Here is a 20,709-nt window from a genome sequence, read left to right on the forward strand (position 1 = left end):
TATATTAAAACTTATATAGTTAGATTTTCAAAATGTTTGAGATTTTAAAAAAAAAAATTATATTAAAACTTATATAATTAGATTTTCAAAATGTTTGAAATTTTTTTTAAAAAATATTATATTAAAACTTATATAATTAGATGTTAAATTGAATGGATGTATTAATCGGGTTGAAGATGAAAATGTTGAAGTTGAATTTTCATGTATTTTGTATCGTGTAAGTTAAGAAATTTAAAATGTATATAATTATTATGACATTATTTTATATAATATGTAATAAAATTAAAAAATGTATATAATTGTTATGACATTATTTTATATAATATGTAATAAATTCATATTAATATAAATGAATTTCTATACCTAAAATTGTGTAAATGTTTTCAACGATACATAATTGACAACACGTGTTATTTCATTTTTAAAAACACGCACAAATTTAAATATATAAAACTAATGATATCATGAGTTACAAATAACAAAAATAAAACATTTTTAAACATCAAATGTGTCATTTGTAATATTTAATTTATAAATTATTTATCATAACACAAATTATCATTTTTTAATTATAATATGCAAAAGCTATCTCTCAATTTTTAAGAAATATGAGCATTGAACTCCTTATTGAATGGCAAGTATCTTATAGACTAAATTGAGACTAAATTAAGTAAATCAAGGAATTGTCAACAATGTCAGTAAAGAAAGTGAATTGAACATGGTTGACATGATGTTCAAATCCCGAAGTTCAGATATGAAACTATACTGGCTTCCTTCTCATTGTCATATATCTTTGCACAGTCAATATGTCTGTAGCCAACCAGCCAAACCTCTTACCAATTTGGTCCCTAATGTAGAGGAAATTACTTTCTTTATTGTGGCCGAATCAAATATCTATCCCTTCCATCCTATGCCTGCCCATGTCTAATATCAGTCGTTTCTGTTATACCATTCTCTGGTTAGTATTCATAGCAATTTCAAACAAATATATATAGATTACCAAAAAAATTAAAAGAGCGCCAAATGGATGAAGAAAGCAATTAAAAAACAAGAAGAGCTTTTCCAGGAAACCCTAACCACACAGTACCATAACAGATGAGACAGTCAAAAACAAATTATCGCAATAGGAAAATTCGTAGAGATCACGATGAGTCAAAATGAATTCCGAAACACTTACTCGTCGTAATAAGGTAGACCACAACCAAAATAGAACAAGATATGAAGTGAACCTACGCAATTATCTCTGCAAATGTCAAAATAGCAATGCCCTATAAGATTTTCCGCAAGCTCGGGCATCTGATGTGAAGAACTTTTTGGCAACTAATTAAGCTTGTGTAAATCTTGACAAATTAAATTGTAATAAATATACAGTTCATAAATCAGCAGGAGATGCCAAGTGGATCCAGAAATGCATTGTGGAGCAGGGAAAATAAGACAAATAACTCTCATCTAATCTGGCCAGGCTGTAAGCCACGAGGTGGGCTCTAGTGAGGAACATAGTCCAGGTGCCTTGTTTGTGTTTCCACATGCATCTCTACAAACAGTCCACGTGACTTGTGCGTGTCTCCACATTTTTATGCATAGAAGAGATCACAGAAACTTAATTTTCTTTACAGTTTGATGTATTGCATCCCTTGTTCAGATGATACCATTACAGAATAGACAGAAGGAAAAGTTGTAGAGTTTGGATTTACGCATACCTATTGCATTTGCTTGAAATTTAATGTTTACTTTTACCATTTCACTGGTTAAGCTGGTCATCGCTTTTCTACTTGATTCTTGGTTGCAATGGATGTAGGGTGAACAACCTGGAACAATGGCGGCAGCTTCTAATTGTTTGAGTGTGGAGGATTCGATGATGCGATGGGACTGTTGAGTAGCAATGGTGTCACTCCCACTGCAGAATCCAATGATTTGGAGTTGTTGAGTGAGGGTTTGGATGGTGTGGGAAAGTCTGGTTCAATTCAGCACTGCCATGGGAGCGACATGAACAACTCCACCGATTTTTCCGATTTTTCTGAGTTGCAGCGACTGGCTTCTTTGCTTGAGGAAATGTGAAGTTGCCAAAAAAGTACAAGGTTGGTGGATTTTAGAGGTGAAATGATTGATATTGAATGACTAATTTTGTGTCTGAGAAAGAATATCAGATCTCTCTGTTTTAAGCTTTGTTCTTTGTTGGTTAGATTGAAGAAATAAAAGAAAGAGGGATCCGTATTGGGTCAGAGTGTGTTTGATTTGAAAAGCTTCTTTCTGAATTTGTCTTGCATAATCCAGCTTGGAGGTTTATTGATTAAGAACTTAAAAGTTCTGAGAAAGTGCAAAATAAGGGTTTTCTTTATTTGAAATTTGGGTGTGCAGAGTTTTGATGGTGGATAAACTTGGGGATGAGATGAATAAGGCAGGGGTTTTATCCATGAGGAATTCAGCGGAGAATATTGAACTCCCAACTGAAAATTTAACCAGTTTTGATGATAATTGTGATCACTCATCTAGTCATCTGGTACGTTTGGCACTGGGATTGAGGATTTTGAGATGAAGAGAAGTGATCCTGAAATAGGATATGGCTTCTAATAGTGCAAGTCAATCCATGCTCTTTAAAGGGCAAAGAGAGGAGGCTGAAAACTATCTGAAGATGGTGGATGAAGTGCAGAAGCTTATGGAATCTGCATCACTCTCAGAGGCCGGGGTGAATAAAGCACAGAACTTGGTGCAGGAGGCAATGGGTCGGTTGGAAGAAGAATTTAGACAGATATTGGTTATTTACAGCGAGCCATTGGATGAGGAGCTGGCTTCCAATCCATCCTCAATGGCTTCCTATAGGCCTATGGCCTCATATAGGTCTAGGACTGCACTGGCAATGAAGGGTTTTTAGACAGAGAATCAAATAGTTCAGATGACGATGATGAAGGCGCAGAAGAGGAAGAAGTCGCTGTATCACATTCTCTGACTTAAGGAATTTGTGAAATGGATCTGATTCCTCAGGATGCCATTCCCAATCTGCATAGCATAGCAGAGAGGATGGTTTCGGCAGGTTATTCAAGAGAATTCATTATAATTATTTTTTTGGAGTTGGGTTTCTTCATACAAATTTTTTTTTTAAAATTAAAAATCTATACATATTTGCAGTCTAAAAGCGAGAATTGTATCACCTATTCTGCTTCGAGGCACTGATTGCTCAGTCTGCTGCCAAATTTTATGTTTTTAACGAAGTTTTTATGTATTACTTTGAATAAAAATGCTTCTGCAATTTGTTTATATCAACAGCTTTGTCGGAGTAGCCCAGTATAAAGAGTCGAGATGCCAACGAAAACACCAAAAATAAAGACGAAAGAAAACCGAAATCAGACAGACAAGGTTTCTCTTTTAAATATTTCCACAAAAGGTAATAAATATACATTTACAGGAAAACTAGATGGCACGGTAACTGCAAATATTTTGGAAGTGCTAAATCTGTAATGAATGAAAACATGTCATGTGTTACCTTGGTTCCCTACGTTCTGGTAAGGAGCGTCTCCCTGGTTTGTTTCACAATCACAAAAAAATAATGACTTCGCATGCAATGAAGAAATCTGAGTATACAGTGACGATAAAAGAACAAGAGAAACTTACCCGACCGCCATGATTGGAACTCCGAAGGGTTTAGCAGCAAGGCCGCATCAAACTATAAGCAGAAGATTTTTATCCTGAATCCTAGCTTTGAAACCGAGCTTCTATGAGGCGGAAAAGATTTAGGGCAAAGATTGAGTAATAATAATTATTTTTGGAAGAGGCGGTGGAGCAGCATTGCAGGCGGTCGAGAAGTCGAGAAGTCGAGAAGTTTCCCGAAGCTTAAATCATTTAAGTTTTATTTTTTATAACAAAATTCAACGGCAGGAACAAATGAAAATAAGAATAAATATTTTTATTTCAATTATTAAAATTAAAACATTTAAAAAAAAAAAGTTAAAAAATACTAGAATGTGATTGGTCAACTGATATAAGAAATACATCTAACCTATGCCTGCAGGCACGGCAGGAACTAATAAACAAGAAATAAATTAAAAAATCCAAATGATTTCTAAGAACATTACCACCAACCCATTTGCCTTAGATTTTTCCTGATTCACAGCACGTTCATTGCGTTCTTAAACTTGCACCGAAGTGACCACGTATCTTGGTTGACCTGATCAGCGGTCACCTACATCACAGATGTTCCTTCTATTTCTTCTTCCTTGCCATTGCCATATAACTAGTATACTTATATTTTAAAAAATCTATGTAAAATTCGCCGAGAGATATCTAATTTCAAAATATTTAAGATTCATAAAAATGAATAAATCATTTTACCTTCTATGTGACAAACGAGAGCTATGCAAGAAAAATACTTGCATCAATCAAAAGATTCACTATAAATATGTTATTAGAGGAGTTATGCAAGACGATCAAAATAACCAACCAAATGCCTTATAAATCATCATATTGATAGAAGAAAATATTTTTACATATAGCATTTTCGAATAGAAATCTCACATAGTATCCCAGAATTCATAAACAATGAATAAATCACCATACCTTCTATTTGACAAGTGAGAACTATGCAAGAAAAAAATTGCAACAATTTATAGAATCACTATAAATATATTATTATAGGTATGTTGCAAGAAGATAAGAACAATTCAACACATGCATTATAAATCATCAAATTGATAGAAGAAAATGTATTTACATATAACAATTTTAATGAAAACCTTAGATAATATCCCACACTAATCCTACCAAAAAAATATTATTTCTCTTATATCATAATATAAGTCAAACAAAATTGATAAATATTTCTAAAATGTGTAAAATGTTTGTAAAAATAAAAAATATTGAAAATCAAATACAAAGTAACTATAGTAATAACACTTCATTGTAATGGTGTAAACCCATTGCAAATTCTTCAGTGATGAGAATAGTATTACGACCTTTGTTTTCATAGTGATCACGATATACTTCTTTCAACATAGCTGGAAATCCAGCCACTATTGTATATGCCTCATGAGTTTTCCTTGCAACATCTTCCATTTCCAATATTTCGAGTTCTTCGACATCATCTATCATTAAGGCAGTTTTATCAATTTCCTTGATGATTTTGTCGCAATACTCTAAAATGGTTCTTGCACATTTGTCGATAGGGGTTTCGACAAAATTATTAGAGTTTACAGAAGCATGAGGACTCTCAACAATGATTTCTGATTCATTCTGTGAAGCATCCATAGTTTCAACTTTTTGCTAAAAATAATAAAAAAACAATAAAACTAAGATTAGTATTAAGGTACAATGAGAATAAAATAATTCATAATTTGAAATAAAATAAAATTATAAAAAAATAATATTAAGTAATACAAATTGTACATGAAATAAATAATGAAAATACCTAATAGTCATTGGAAAAATTCAACCATTAAAATATGATATTAGCTGGCTTACTATGTTGAGATGTCACCAAAATCATATGAAATACCACAAAAATTATAAAATCATAAGCAAATGACGTGACAATAAAAAAATTAATCTTTCTATTTGATTATTAAATAACCAATAAAATATAATTAACAACATAACAAACATTGACAATTTTTTTGTAGTCACCAAATTCATTAGTTTTGTTTGATGCAAGAAAGAATACATAAACCATAAAATATCACATTCTTAGCAATTTTACAACAATAGTTACAAAATATTTTTAAAATTGAATTTAGGCTTTATTGCATCAAATAATAATATAAAAAATAGAATAATTGAATATAGTCATAAATGCAATGTTTAAATAGTTTGCACACATTTATCAAATAATATCTATAGACTACTTTCACTTTCTTAACCATGGATGCACAGGTAATATCTCTCGATCTTCAGTATCGTCAAGAATAGTCCGAACTTTAATTGTCACATTGGACTTCACTGCATACAAGACAGGTATCCCATAGTATGCATGCAACAACCTGAATGATGGCATAATTTGATGCACTGTGAATCTTATAGAGTACCCGAGCTTAAGAGTAGTAAGAAACCATTCCTCAGGTGGGCCTGTGTGATAACTGATCCGTGATTGTCCCTTAAGAAATCTCATAAACTTCATACTAAGTTGATCGGATAGAGTGTGCTTCTCAATTTTTATTGTTGGTCTAATAACGATTCTCCAAATGCATCCAACAAGGTAAAGATCTCGAATCTCATGGTATAGAGAAATCGACCAACCACACAAATCTACAATCTCAATTTGAAGATTATTAAATCTGACATCTAAGTTCATTTTGATCTTCGATTCATATAAGAAGTTAAAATATACAGCATAATTGTCAAATTTGAATTGAGTGGTCCTTAATCCATTGTTGTTAATTTTCTTGACCATCCTGTCTCTGACCCAATAGCGAACACTCAATTCCTCTATACGAAGGAGGACATTGCGTGGAAGATACGGGTGATACATTGACATCCAAGTGGACACCCATTTTGTACGTATATTATCTGACATCTTCCTGACATGCATGCAAATTATTATTAGCTCTTAAATTACTATTAAATTGCTCAAGGAATATACTTTCCAATTTAAATAGAAAATCACATAAAGGGTAATAAACATTAAGCAAATGAATGTTATTAAAGTACCTAAAATATATATTCATACATTTTTAGTCAAAGAGATATACGTACACACATTGTTTTCTAGGTTAGTATATTAAACACAAGGAGGACCATAACAATTCATACATGTACGAATTTTCTTTACCATGATGATATAAAAAATGATGCAAGATTATATTAGGTGCATCTAAGAAATATGGCTGTCAAAAGGAAATCTCCTTCACATTTCAAATGAAATTTATACTGGATATGGAAATAAATAAATAAATGGCTTGTTTAAATTTATGTAACATTAACTGATAATTTATATTTGTTTATTTAATAGATATTGTGGAAGCATTTAGTGGTGTATAAAATGTTAACAATTATTTGTTGTGGGCAGACATAACACAAGTATTAGAGCCATGGAAGCAAATTTGATCAAAAAAATATATACACAAATTTAATCTCCTACAAATTTGAGTTTATTTTATTTAGCCTTATTTTTGGAAAGTTGTCTACCCTTTTTTATTTTCTCATAATGAATGGTAATATTATTTTAAAGCCCTCTAGAGATTTGTATGGAAACAAAAAACCTTCCATTGATTGAATTCATGTAATATTTCTTATCATTTATAATTATTGAGTAGACATTGTGAAAGCATATATGATATATTAAATATTAGAAATAATTATAGTGGCAATAAAGAACAGAGGTGTCAAAGACAATAAAAAAAAATTCAACAAAAAATATATTACATCAATTATCTTCCAAAAGTTTGAGCCTATTTTCCTCAGCCTTGCGCTTCGCAAGTTGTCTACCCTTTTTCATTTTCTCATAACGATCATATGTAAATGGTGGCATTATTCTCAAACCCTCTAGAGATTTTACACGAGATACTGCAACAAATGTCAATCCAGTTCTTTCTCTTGGTCCTATATCGATAGTTACTTTTGGAAGAGTCAATCCTTGAGATTTATGTATAGTCAATGCCCATGCCAATCTCAATGGTAGCTGAAGTGTTCTGCCCTTTTGTATTGGTGTTATTGGAATTGTATTTGGATGATGATCTTCAAATGGTAATCCTGAGTAATTATCAAATTCAACCATCACATATGTCGGTGGGTCAGGTGGAGCACTTCCTGGCTTGTAGACAATCTTTTGAACATATCCCAAAGCTCCATTTACAAGACCTGCTTGTATCCAAAGGTTTGAAGTTAGCATGACCCTTGAATTCTTACTGATCAATAACTCTAGATCAAGTTCACAAGTTGAGAAATCTTCTGCTAGATTAACACTTCCTGCTTTTGTTGCAACACTTCGTGCAACGGGATGCCTCAATGAATATAACATTTTTTTATTATGACTATGAACATTGTCATTTGTGGAGAACAAATGGACAGTATTTTCAAATTCAGAATTACTTGCAACATCTATGTTAGTACGGGTTCTCATCATTAGTAGCTTCCAATCATCAATTTGAGGGTTTGCATCTCTTAGATTTGTCAAAAGTTGACGAAATCTTTGTTGCTGAATATTTTCTCCATCTTGTCTGAATATTTTATCTAAAGTAACCACAATTTTGAATTCCTCCCATAGTAGCTTTGCCCGTCTATTACTGGCATATGCAGGTCTATCATTAACCGGAGGCAATTGACCCAAATCTCCTACCAAAATCATAGATATACCTGAAAGATAATTCAAAATAATTATTTTTAAAATATATAATATTGTTATTGAAATTTATTTTTCCTCATTAGTCAAAATTAAATGCATACCTGCAAAACTTAGGTGTGCACTTTGTGGGTATGCTTGTCGGAGTCGAGAATCTATGTTTTCCAACATGTTTTGACCAATGAAGCTCATTTCATCAATCAAAATGTACTTGATATGCGCCATTTCTTCTTGAAAAATGGCAAGTCTTGTTCCCTGTAGTTGAGTGAAATCTCGTATTGGGATTCTCAATTTGGAATGAACTGTAGAGGCCCCTATATTGAACGCTGCAACTCCTGTTGGTGCGAGTAATAGAAGGGGAGAACGAGATGGCATTGCAGCATTTTCAAGAGCTTGACTGATGGCACCAATTAAATATGACTTTCTTGTACCTGTTGTTCCCTGAATTATCATGAACAATGGCACTTTATTTTGACTCCTCTGATAGTGTGTCATAATTATATCAACTGCCTTTTTTTGCTTATCACTGAGGGTCATGTAGTTGATGCATTGGGGTATATCATCATATATAAGACATCCATGATCCTTCATGTTAGTTATGAAACTGATTGCTGTAGTTGTGTACTCTTCACCTTGATAATCAGTAGACCAATTTGTATGTCTATCAATGTCTCTTCTCCCCAACATATCTATTTCTGAAAATTGTATATTTTGACCATGATGTAGCCTAGATATAATTTCCCATTCATGCTCTGTGGTATTTCTCTGAATAGCTTCATTCTCTTCAATTTCTGAATCAGTATTAGCCTCTGCATTTTCAATACTTGTTATTCGTTCGACATGCCAAGGATTGTAGGTAAATGACTCCCAATTTGCTATCATAGAGTCATCATCATGACCAATATCCCTTTCTATGTCACGAAATGGTTTGTAGAGTAATAACTCTGATAAACAAAAGTCAATCCATTTATTTGACTCACGTGGAGGAAGAGATACAAACCGAGGAAAAACTCTAACAATTGCTGCTCTTTCCCTTGGTTCCCATTTGTTGTCTCGTTTTCTTTTAGGATTATATATCCATGATCTAGCTGCATCAATTAATGTGACACCTTCCATACAAAGAGGCCTTGTTTTATATCCATCAATGAAAGATTTTGTCTGCTCTTCATTATTCTCTTCATCATTTATAGTTATAGGTTTGAACACCTCACGTGAGACATTTAGATTAACAAATCTTCTGCTACTCTCTACTAATGGAAGTTCTAACAACATGTGACATGTTTCTTGAGCACCAATGTCCCTTTCAATAATTGTTTCAGTCAGAAGCCTTCTATATGCTCGAGCAGCTAAATCATTAGGGTCTTCCATGTTGGAGAGGCGCATCAACATCTGGTGATATGTTTCAGAGCTTTTCTCTGCTTTCGCTGCATACTTGGCAATATATTTGACTACTGCATGTTTGGAAAGAACAGGTTGCCAATCTATATTTGCTCTCCATAATTGCAATATGTGACGATTATGTGAATTCACCCTATCATCATTTCTTGCAGGTTCAAATTTTTTTTCACCTGTTTCTATATCTTCATATAATTTGGACCCACTGAGATTCAAAGGCCAAGGAGCATTATACCTATAAAAAATATCAAGACTTGTCATAAATATTTGGTTACTTTTCTTTTGTATAGTATTTAATTCTTATATAAATATTTGATTTGATAAATATTTACCTACAAACCATCTTTCCTCTTTTTTTTCGCAGGCATGCACCCTCCCTACACAATGTATGTCGTTCTACACAGTTAAGGATCTCTTCATAGTCCTTATCAATATCTATCTCTGCAAGTTGTCTTGTATTTTTTAGACATGGATGTAGAGGAAAATTTTGAAATGCCTACAATTTAAAATAAAAACAAATATGTTAGCTACATCATAAGCTATAAAATACTTTATGTCAAACAATAAACCATATATATGTTGAAGTTTTCATAGACTTGCCTGTATATTTCGTTGATGTGGATCTTCTCTAGGATTCCATGCATGAACAATGGAATGAAAGTATTTTTCTGCATGTTTTCGTTGCTCTTCATTTGACCAGTCAATATTGTCCATATTGGGTGCTCCATTCATCCATATGAATCCATGCACATGTGGTGACCCCCTATGTTGCCACTCATACCTAGACCAAAAATCTTCAACATTCATTCCTTTTTCTAGGATTTCTTTTCTAAATATTGAATGTCTTAAGTGCATGTAATGTGCAACTATATGGGGGTAGTTGATAACATTCTGCTTTCTCCAATTTTGAGCTTCTCGTGGAGTGGTTGGTGATGTTCCCGACATTAGTGCATGCAAATCAGGCCAATACATATCTGCTGCACTTAATGTGAAGAATATCGTAGGGGAGCCTATTTGATGAAGCATGTCTATTAATTCTGCACAACATTTGGCCCAATATGACCTTGTACCCCTCAATGATGTTCCAAACCGCATCAACCTATCTGCCAAATGGGATTGTGGCATATTTTCCATATGTTGACGCAATTCATTGATAGTGATTGGCATGTCATGAAAACCTCGTTTTACAAAGATTGCAGATGAATTTTGTGCACGATGTCTCATAATCATGTTCATCATAAAATATTTGAATCTTGGATGTTGACCAAATCGATGATCTCTATACCGCAGTAGATGTTTCACAAATTCATGCAAATGCACTCGCCTCATTCGTGGCTCTAACCAGTCACATTTACCATCAGGAAACAATGTTGGAAATGCCATATCAAGTAATCCCAATGTGACATACTCATTGATAGGAGATGTACCAATTGCTGGCCAATCGATCAATGCTGTTTGATTTGTATCAGGATTATTAATCCATGCATGTATTAATTCCATTTCTTTTTGAGCATTAGGTAGTTTAGAAGCCATTGAATTTGTGTGGTCAATTGTATTACCTTCATCTATTTCCATGATTGGACTCACAAATATGATTTCATTTGCATCAGAATCAAATTCCATATGCACTGTCTTCAATCTGTTGAAAATATTTTCATCAAAATTGCTAGATAGATCATTGAGAGCATTCTCATTAACTATGACATCAGAATAATATTTATCATGCTCAATTTTGTATTTAAGTGCTTTGTACACACGATCCCTATTCACTGTAAAGTTATAATTTGTGCCACGTTGGTCCCTTCTTCGAACAATAATGATTGGCAAATGATCTATTGTATGTGGCAAAATGTTTGAAATATGTTCCACATTTTGTGGAAAACTTATTGTGTGTCCTTTGTATTTGTATTGACCACCTGTTGCATGTGTAACTTGTAATATTGGGTTGACACGTGCAATCAACATTTCTTCTACTTGAGTCAAACTTGCAAGCTCTTCTGGTTGTGGCCCGGGATCCATATTGTTTGAAGCTAAAAATCTATTGTTTCCTCTCTCTTGTCTACATCTAGTGCATATAGGACCTTGTGAGCTACGATTTACTTTAATTCCCAGATAACACTCTTGACAAAAATAACACATGCTTGGCATTCTAAAGCGATCTAATTGGTGTCGAAATTGCATTTGAAATCTTTGAAAATCAGCTCGAATCATTCCATTTGTATTTTGTCTATTTTGTGCATCACCTTCTGCACCCAAATTATTCTCAAATTGACTTCTAGGTCGAGGTGTCTCTGCAACTCGTTCTATTGACCTTGAGCTTTCATTCTGAAGATGACACTCAATATTTTGATTTGATGGTTGATTGTACTGCCCACTTGAATGTGAATCAACCTGTTGCCTTTGGTCTCTTTCAATATGAGAGAGTTGTTGAGATGTTCTTTGATGACTATTTGTAATAATATTAGCTTCCTCTCTATTTAGAAATTCCAACTCTTGTATTGTTACTTCTGCTCGTCTAGCATTTCTTTGTCTTCGAGCTTCACTTTGTCTTCTTCTTTCTTCTTCCCTTTGATCATCTGTCAAACGTTCCCGTTGTCGTCTCCTATATTCTCTTTGATATTCTCTCTGATACTCTCTTCTTTGTGCTCTTTGATATTGCCTCCTCTCCTCTTCCGATTCAAAATTCAATATTGGTTGATCCATAGCTACACAATAAATTATATTTCTAATTTATATAATGTGATAGGATCAGAGTAGAAATGAAGTTTAAAAAAACTGTGAAGAAAAGTAGAATTATTTGTAACAATTGAATATTGGAATTATCTATGTATAGAGAGAATGATTGAACTTGTTATGAGAGTGTATGGTGATAGATACATTATTAACAAATTTCATACACAATTGTTGTTAAATGCATATGGTGGTATGGAATATACAAATAAATTAAAAAAAAAGATGAGAATGTAATAAATTAGAATTTATTAAAAACCAAAATTTCTAAAAATAAAATAGATTATTGTTATAAATTTGAATTTACAATATATTTTAAAAATTATTTCACAAAAAAAAAATTATTGTAAAAAATAGCATACTAACCTAGAAGACAAATTCTCCTGAAAATGTGAAAGTGTTTGCTTGGTGAACAAAAATTTTAATGCCTACACAACATTAAATTAACAAATCTATATCAATATACATTTAATTAAGTGCACCCTATAGTTTTAGAGTTTCATATTAGAATAATTTTCTATCTTTTTATTTGAAATATAATATTCATCTTCAAATTTGAAAGAAAAAGATGTAACTAATAGTAAATTTAGAAAGTAAAATATGAAACAAAATGAAAAGTTTCTATTTTGAACAAATTCTATCTAAATTAACATTTCAAGCAAAAAAATATATTTTTTCATGATTTCTAATTTTTTTTTAAAATTTAATATTCTAAATTTATTCTATGATATGCAACTTTCTAATTTTGAAAAATATTATATTTCCTATAAATTACACCTGTGTAAAAGAAAATGTAAGAAGAATAAGTGCTTCTCATCCATAGCTGTAGTAACAAGTTATAAAGGAAAACAAAAAACTTTCAAACAATGGTCCATAATTTATTAAAAAACAGAGTTTCTAGATATTAGAGAGCATATATAATATGGATTCTACCTAAAAAGCATTGAAAATTAAATTCTGATTCTGCACTGTGCTGATAATGTTTTTAATTCACCTCCCTTAACAAATATTTTATTAAATTCAATTTTTTTCTTAGTTATATAGTGGATCTCTAATGGCCAACTATGACTGGAATTTAACAATTTAATAAATTATTCTGAGAAGCTCATCAGAATTGTTAAAATTTTCAAAATCTCATGGGCTGGTGACAATTATCAAATTTTAAATAAATTACTATCAAATGCCAGGACTCTGACAGAAAATCTGGAAAGAACGGAGAAATTTAAAATATTATCCAAAGACATGGGGGTTCCTGTAGTGGCCTTCTCCTTCTCGCTCAAGGACAACACTGAGCACGATGAATATGAAATATCAGATCATCTAAGAAAATATGGGTGGATTGTTCCAGCCTATACAATGGATCCAGATGCTCAGCACATTACACTTCTGCGTGTTGTGGTGAGAGAGGACTTCAACCGAACGCTGGCAGAGCACCTGGCTGCAGATGTTGACAGAGTATCGAAGGAATTGGAAGAGCTTCCTCCTAAGATAATTCATGCAGTTCAAGGCTTAGCCATTAGTGAAGAAGGTAAAAAGGGGCAACAGGCAAAAGAAGCTATCACAGAGTCGAATGGTGGTGATAGCCATAGTCACAGGCGAAGAAAGGGATGCCATGCCCACCATCCTCAAAACTCTGGGGACAAAACAAAGGGCATCTGCTAAAACATTTGTTAGTCCTCTTATATGTTCTTATTTTCATGGGGTCCTTTGTGTTTGTTGAATAAATGTTTCCTATTACTGTAAACTAAATGCGTGTGTTTTCATTTCTTTGAAGTTTTGTAGGGGTGCAAAGTTTTTCAATGCATTTTTAAACATGTTAATATGTAGGAGAGCGCAATTTTACTGTTGGTCAGTAGCTGTGAATCATGATTTTTTCATCCTATATTGAATCAGCTTTGCAGTTTTACTGTTGGTCGGAGAAGAAGAAGAAGCAACAGCAGTTGGGAGGTTTGGCATAGTTAAGCTTGCAAAGGTCTCTAGTTTGAAACCCAGCAACACCAGTAGACTCTAGGAACAACAAAAGCCAAATTTCACCGGTTCAAGACTCGACAAGACTAGAACCAAGGGCGTGTGAGATTTGTACCCAAGCAGATTGAAAAACAAACATAAACAAAGAATAATGATGTTTACGTTTCCAGCTCGAAATGGGAGAATCAAAAGCTTCTTCACAATATTGATGGGGCATTTGTGTTCGGATCAGAATGAAGCTTTTGTCACAGTGGGTGCGTGACTGAGGTAAGTGTTTTCATTGAGATAAATAAGTTTTTCTTTCTTTTTTTTATATTCAAATTATTCTAAGTACGTAAAATCACATGATATGATTGGATTAGATTGGAATGAATGTGACTTGTTATCCTGCATGTTTTTAATGGAATTTAAAGAGAACCCATTAAAGTAGCTCAGAGCTCATCCCAAATAACATGGAATAAATTTTCACGGTCATTACACCACTTTCTCGAGCCACTTTTAAAATATGGGTCAACCATGTCATTTTCCCTGCATGATACAGATTACAGAGATGTGATTTTCAACCAAAAAAATTTCGTACAGAAATTTCAGCCATATTTTTATGAATACGTGTCAGTGTTTCTATTTAGAAGAGCATAATTCATCTTTGAGAAAGTGCTTTACTGCGCCACAAGTCTTTTAAAGCCAAAATAACCTTGATGAACTATACAAATGGAAGAGCTTCTCAACAAAATCCAGAGAACTATAAAAAGCGCGGAAAGCTTCTTCTTTCTGAATAAAGCGTTTTTTCCTCGTATGTTAATGTTTTCTTTTAGGATGCGTTATAGTGCTGTGAGAGTTTTCTAAATAAATCAGTTTACAAACAAAATAATAGCAGATTTGGATACAGAGATTTTAGTTTTGCATGCATTGAAAATTCCCTTCTAAGCTTCTACAATATAGAGCATTTGAGAGAGTGCATATCTCTAGAAAATGGAATTTTTAAATGGTCATCGAAACTTTTCAACTTTGCTAATAGTTATTGTGCTACTTGCCTCAGTTTTTGTGTTGATTGCACAATGGAGAACAAATTGTCTGTTCAAAGCACCTGGTAATGAACAAAGATAATATTAACATATGCGATTTCTTTTTTCATTTGTACAAGACAATACAATAACATGCAAAATACCTGTAATGAGTCAATTGAATCCGAAGTTGGCAGAGATATTAGATCATAACCGTATGTGCTTGCAATGCTGGTCCGTTAGAAACAAAACACATCAGAGATATACACAATAAACTGAATCACAATAAACTGAATATATGTTCACACAAGGCAGAGGTAATGAAATTGGCCTACAAATAAACTGCCTGCAACATTTGTTATTGTTTAAGATTTAAGAAACCCTAAGAAACAATATACCGCGGACCATTTTTTGGTACAACTATTGAGGGCTTTTTTCGAAAACATATTCTGCCAACATAAAGAGATAAACAATTGAATGCAAGATGTTAACATTGACTAAATAACATCATGAATCAAATTGCCCATCAAAACCAAAGACAACTATAATATATTATGTAGCAATAATATCAAAGTTGAACTTACAGACAAACAAATATAAGCAGATATTACCTGAGCATATCTGTTGTAATCAATGAATTCCTATGTTTTATGAAGAAATCAAATCTGATGAAAATCTGTGTGTGGCATGCAAAAGTGGAAACCTATTGAATAAAAAAGAAAAGTTATTAACAGATCAACAGTTCAAATCCTCGATATGTTTGCCGTCATTTATGAGATAAGTGTGTTACACATGAACTGCAATAAAGAATTCTACAACATTACTGTGCTTCATTTCCATTAAAGCGAATCAAATTTTAGGAGTTCTGTTAGGCCAGCGCGCCCATTAACCTCCCTGAACTCTCACGCCTTTAAGGCTATTCACTTATGAATTTATGAATGGAGATTTTTTAAGATTTCTAGGCAATATCTCATGTAAATATAATTTTTTGGCAGAGATTTGACAGAATTTAATGAAATATAAACCTTTAAATCGATTGGCTCCTCAACAGATTGTTGAAGATATTCCAAAATAAGAACGCCATGAATTCAAAACTCTTTTATGAAACAACTTACTTATAGATTTCAACCTAAATAATAAAAATATTCATATGTGTGCCTATGATAAAAATAAGAATGCCATGATTTCAACATTGTTCTCTAAATCAAATTCCTAAAATTTCTCCATTGAAAATTTAGAAAATATACAGAGAGAAATGCCAGTATTTCTTCCTTTGGCTTAAATATAAAATATTGACAGAGGAAAATGCAAACCTAAAGCTTGTCGAAAGCAAGAGAATACAACTGCATAGCTATCGCAGTGACCAAAAGGAACATGATCATGTTCAAATAGTTGAGGCTCTGAACTTCCAAAGGTAAACGAAGAAACGAATGGAGAAATGGTAAGAGATGTTCGCTATGTATGAATGGAGAAAAGTGGTAGCCTATGCAATACTGACTATTTTAAGTCATCTTTGTCGTGCAAAATGTAACGCTCAATGGTGGAGTGAAATGCGCTACAAAATGTAACGCATGAGAGTGAGATGCAATGCCCTAAAAAATTGGATTAAGTGTAATTTTCTGCTTGTACACCGTTACACAAATCCTCTGACATCACTGCCAGATATTGAAGCAGAGTTGGGTCACCCTAACCAAGAATAGTCGCACTGGCCAATAATATTCACCTTGGCCAAGAAAATGTAAGAAGAATAAGTTCTTCTCATCCATAGCTGTAGTAACAAGTTATAAAGGAAAACAAAAAACTTTCAAACAATGGTCCATAATTTATTAAAAAACAGAGTTTCTAGATATTAGAGAGCATATATAATATGGATTCTACCTAAAAAGCATTGAAAATTAAATTCTGATTCTGCACTGTGCTGATAATGTTTTTAATTCACCTCCCTTAACAAATATTTTATTAAATTCAATTTTTTTCTTAGTTATATATTGGATCTCTAATGGCCAACTATGACTGGAATTTAACAATTTAATAAATTATTCTGAGAAGCTCATCAGAATTGTTAAAATTTTCAAAATCTCATGGGCTGGTGACAATTATCAAATTTTAAATAAATTACTATCAAATGCCAGGACTCTGACAGAAAATCTGGAAAGAACGGAGAAATTTAAAATATTATCCAAAGACATGGGGGTTCCTGTAGTGGCCTTCTCCTTCTCGCTCAAGGACAACACTGAGCACGATGAATATGAAATATCAGATCATCTAAGAAAATATGGGTGGATTGTTCCAGCCTATACAATGGCTCCAGATGCTCAGCACATTACACTTCTGTGTGTTGTGGTGAGAGAGGACTTCAACCTGTAGCGTCCTAAAATTGCGACACTTGCAATTTCGACTGCATTTTGGTCTTCACGATGGCGACGCAACACGCAACCTGAATGGAGACCCCAAAACTTGCTCACGACACCAAAAACTGCATTTTTCAAGCACCTTGGCCTGAACCTCCTTGCACCCCGCTGTCCCGGAGGTGGGACCAGAGCGCCCAGCGCCCTGGTCCCTCAGGACCTGGGCACCCAACGCCCTGGTCCTCCAGGACCATGGCGCCCAGCGCCCTGGTCCTCCAGGACCATGGCGCCCAGCGCCCTGGTCCCTGGGTCCTATTTTGGGCCCGGTCTCCTAAGTGATATCGGGTCTTTTTGATTGCAATTTGGAAATATACTTCCCTGGTCGGCCTAAGGTCAGGAAAATCAGTCTATCAGCCCTAATTGACAAGTATATAAACTACATTTTTCTCTCTCATTTGGAGAGAACACATACATGACGGAAAAAGCGTGGAAACTATACTCAAGCATTCAAGCATTCAAGCATTCCTTCTAAGTCTCCATTCAAGGCTAAGTGTTGCATTCAAGACAAGGATTCAACCATTGAAGAGGAGATCACTTACTACATGCTACATACAACATACTACATACTACAACATACAACATCTAAACCTTCGCACATAAGGATACCAAAATCCTTAGAACAAGGTATTAGTACTTGTTTACATTACAGTCATTTACATTTACAGCTCTTGCTCATTTCTTGGTTAATTCCAAAACCGGGGTTTGATCTAAAGGCAAACCCCTAATCCCTAACCCCCCCAATCGTCTTCGCTTTTCTGTGTGTAGGTTGCAGGTACGCGGCTGAGATTGAAGATCTGGAATCCTTGTGCAGAGACGAACCGATCCCCCTTCGTTTGACGGATTTTTCGGAGGACCGTGGCGCCGGGCGCCATCGTCCCGACAACTTTTGCTCAAATTTGCAGGACAGCGCCGTATCGACATTTTACTGCTAATTCCAGGTCCGCAGCTTCATCCTATAACCTAAACTCAGTTTATAAGTGAATCTTTGTCACTTTCTATGCATGCTTAGCTTAATTCTTCTATGCACATTCTTTACAAAAGAGGGTAGCCTTGCTTTCCTAACCCTTGAAATTCATTTAGCATCCAATCTTACATTGTGTGGGATTGAATCTTGTGAGTTTCAACCCCTCTTTTGAATGTAAAGTCTTCCCCTTAAGTGAAAACCCATCGAATCCTAGCGAACCTCCCTTCTCTCTCCTCGGAGTCAGAAGAGGGGAGAAAAACTAGGGTTCGACCGCGATTTTCCGCTTTACATTTTGGTGAACCCGACGTGAACATCCTTTCTGATTTTTCATGCTTAGATCTGAAAAGTTAATTACATTTCCATGTTTGATCTTTTGCAAAATTTTAGAGGTGATTGCATAAAAACCCTAAATTTTCTTTTTGAACATTGAACTTGCGAAATGTTTAATTGTTAATGCTTGCTTCAGATCTGCTTTTCTATTACAAATTATCAATTCATGTCTGTACTTTAATTTTGAAAATTAAGTGGTTAAAAGTCAAAACCCTAATTTTTGAAACCCTCTTGATTCAACCTTTGTCCGACAATTTCACTGATCAAAACATCTCCAAATCAGCTGTAACTTTGGATTCCGCAATAAAATCACATTATCTTTCATCCCTGAAAATTTGGAAAAAAGTTGCGAGGACCGTGTTGCACTCCGAGCGCCATCGTCCTCGACATTTTTTCCGAAATTTCGGGAGCGACATCTTACTGTGTTTTTCTGCTAAAATCCAGAATTTTGGCTGATTTTATCAATTATAACACTTTCAAAATTACAGTCAAAGTTGGTCTTGTGATTGCTTGGTTTAAGGCTCCTAATCATTCAAAAATTGTCGAAATTAAAATTTTGTGTCAAAATTGCGTTTTTATTATCATAAATCTGAAAAGTGTGTCTACATTCATTCGAAATTTCAGTGCTTTATTCAAATTCTTGCAATTTATGACTTTTGAAATTAAGTGCTTAATTACAACAACTTTGATTTCCGCTTTCAAAATCGAATTTTGCGTGAAATTGAGTCAATTTTTAATTTTCAAAATTTGCATTGCTTTTGACATTCCCTCTAAAATCATAAAATTCAAAATTTCAGTTTCCCTCTCTTTTTCAAAATTCAAAATTTTGCATTTTTCGACAATCTTGATAGGGTTCAATTTTGAGATTGCAACTTTAATTTGGCCTATCTACAGATCGTAAAATCCCTCAATTTTTTCAGATTAGCTCTAAAATCATCATACCTTTCATCCCTGCAAATTTCAAAAAAAGTTGCAAGGACCGTGTTGCACTCCGAGCGCCACGGTCCCGGACATTTTTTCCGAAATTTCGGGAGACTGTTGTGATTGTATTTAACAGCTTAAATCTGGAAGATTGGCTGGTTTTACTGAAAATTGCTACCTCTAAGATCAAAATCTTTTCTCTCTCCCTAGTGCATGAGTTTTACAACAGTAAGCCCTACTTACACTATTCCCGTTAGACGAAGCCGTAGAATTAAGTCCTTCTGAGGTTTAACTACCGAGGAGATGGAACCTAATTTGAGTAGCCTTTTTAACGAGGACATGGGTAATTCCTCTAATCCTCCTAATGATCAAGAAGCTCCCCATGAAGTTTCCGTTGAACAACTTTCCAAATTGGATAACCAATTTGACGATTTTCACCAATGGATGTCTCATGAGTATCCCGATAGTCAAGCTCTTCCTTTAATTGAGGGTCTAAAACGCATGCTTCAAAGTGATAAGAATGGAATTGATGTTTTACGTGGTATCGCACATATTGTGGATTCGAATATGATGCCTATGAAGAGTTGTGCTGAATCTTTAGGTTATACACAACCTCCTACACAAGTCAATCATTCTATTCCTTTGACAACTCCTATTGCTAGTATACCTACCTTTACATCAAACATCATGGCTACCTCTATACAAGACATTCCTCCTGTGATCACT

The 20,709-nt window shown here is 33.9% G+C and overlaps 2 protein-coding genes and 1 long non-coding RNA gene across 3 annotated transcripts; 1 reads left to right on the plus strand and 2 right to left on the minus strand.

Annotated features, from left to right (window-relative positions):
• Positions 1-643: 643 nt before the first annotated feature.
• On the minus strand, positions 644-3,809 carry LOC131033681 (uncharacterized). The gene is made up of 3 exons (XR_009103648.2): positions 3,610-3,809; positions 3,482-3,515; positions 644-940 (listed from the first exon to the last, which is right to left on the minus strand). It is a non-coding gene; the product is annotated as an uncharacterized LOC131033681 (long non-coding RNA).
• A 3,539-nt stretch (positions 3,810-7,348) lies between these two features.
• On the minus strand, positions 7,349-12,361 carry LOC131060704 (uncharacterized). The gene is made up of 4 exons (XM_059220308.1): positions 10,259-12,361; positions 9,991-10,154; positions 8,368-9,893; positions 7,349-8,277 (listed from the first exon to the last, which is right to left on the minus strand). The coding sequence occupies exons 1-4, from the start codon at positions 12,359-12,361 to the stop codon at positions 7,349-7,351; spliced, it is 4,722 nt and encodes a 1,573-aa protein (XP_059076291.1).
• Positions 12,362-13,630: 1,269 nt separating this feature from the next.
• On the plus strand, positions 13,631-17,727 carry LOC131875695 (glutamate decarboxylase 2-like). Its single transcript, XM_059220309.1, has 3 exons — positions 13,631-13,983; positions 14,282-14,335; positions 17,493-17,727. Exons 1-3 carry the CDS (start codon positions 13,631-13,633, stop codon positions 17,725-17,727), a joined length of 642 nt encoding a protein of 213 aa, XP_059076292.1.
• Positions 17,728-20,709: the final 2,982 nt, after the last annotated feature.

Source organism: Cryptomeria japonica, chromosome 5, assembly GCF_030272615.1.
Source record: "Cryptomeria japonica chromosome 5, Sugi_1.0, whole genome shotgun sequence".
NCBI lineage: Eukaryota > Viridiplantae > Streptophyta > Pinopsida > Cupressales > Cupressaceae > Cryptomeria > Cryptomeria japonica.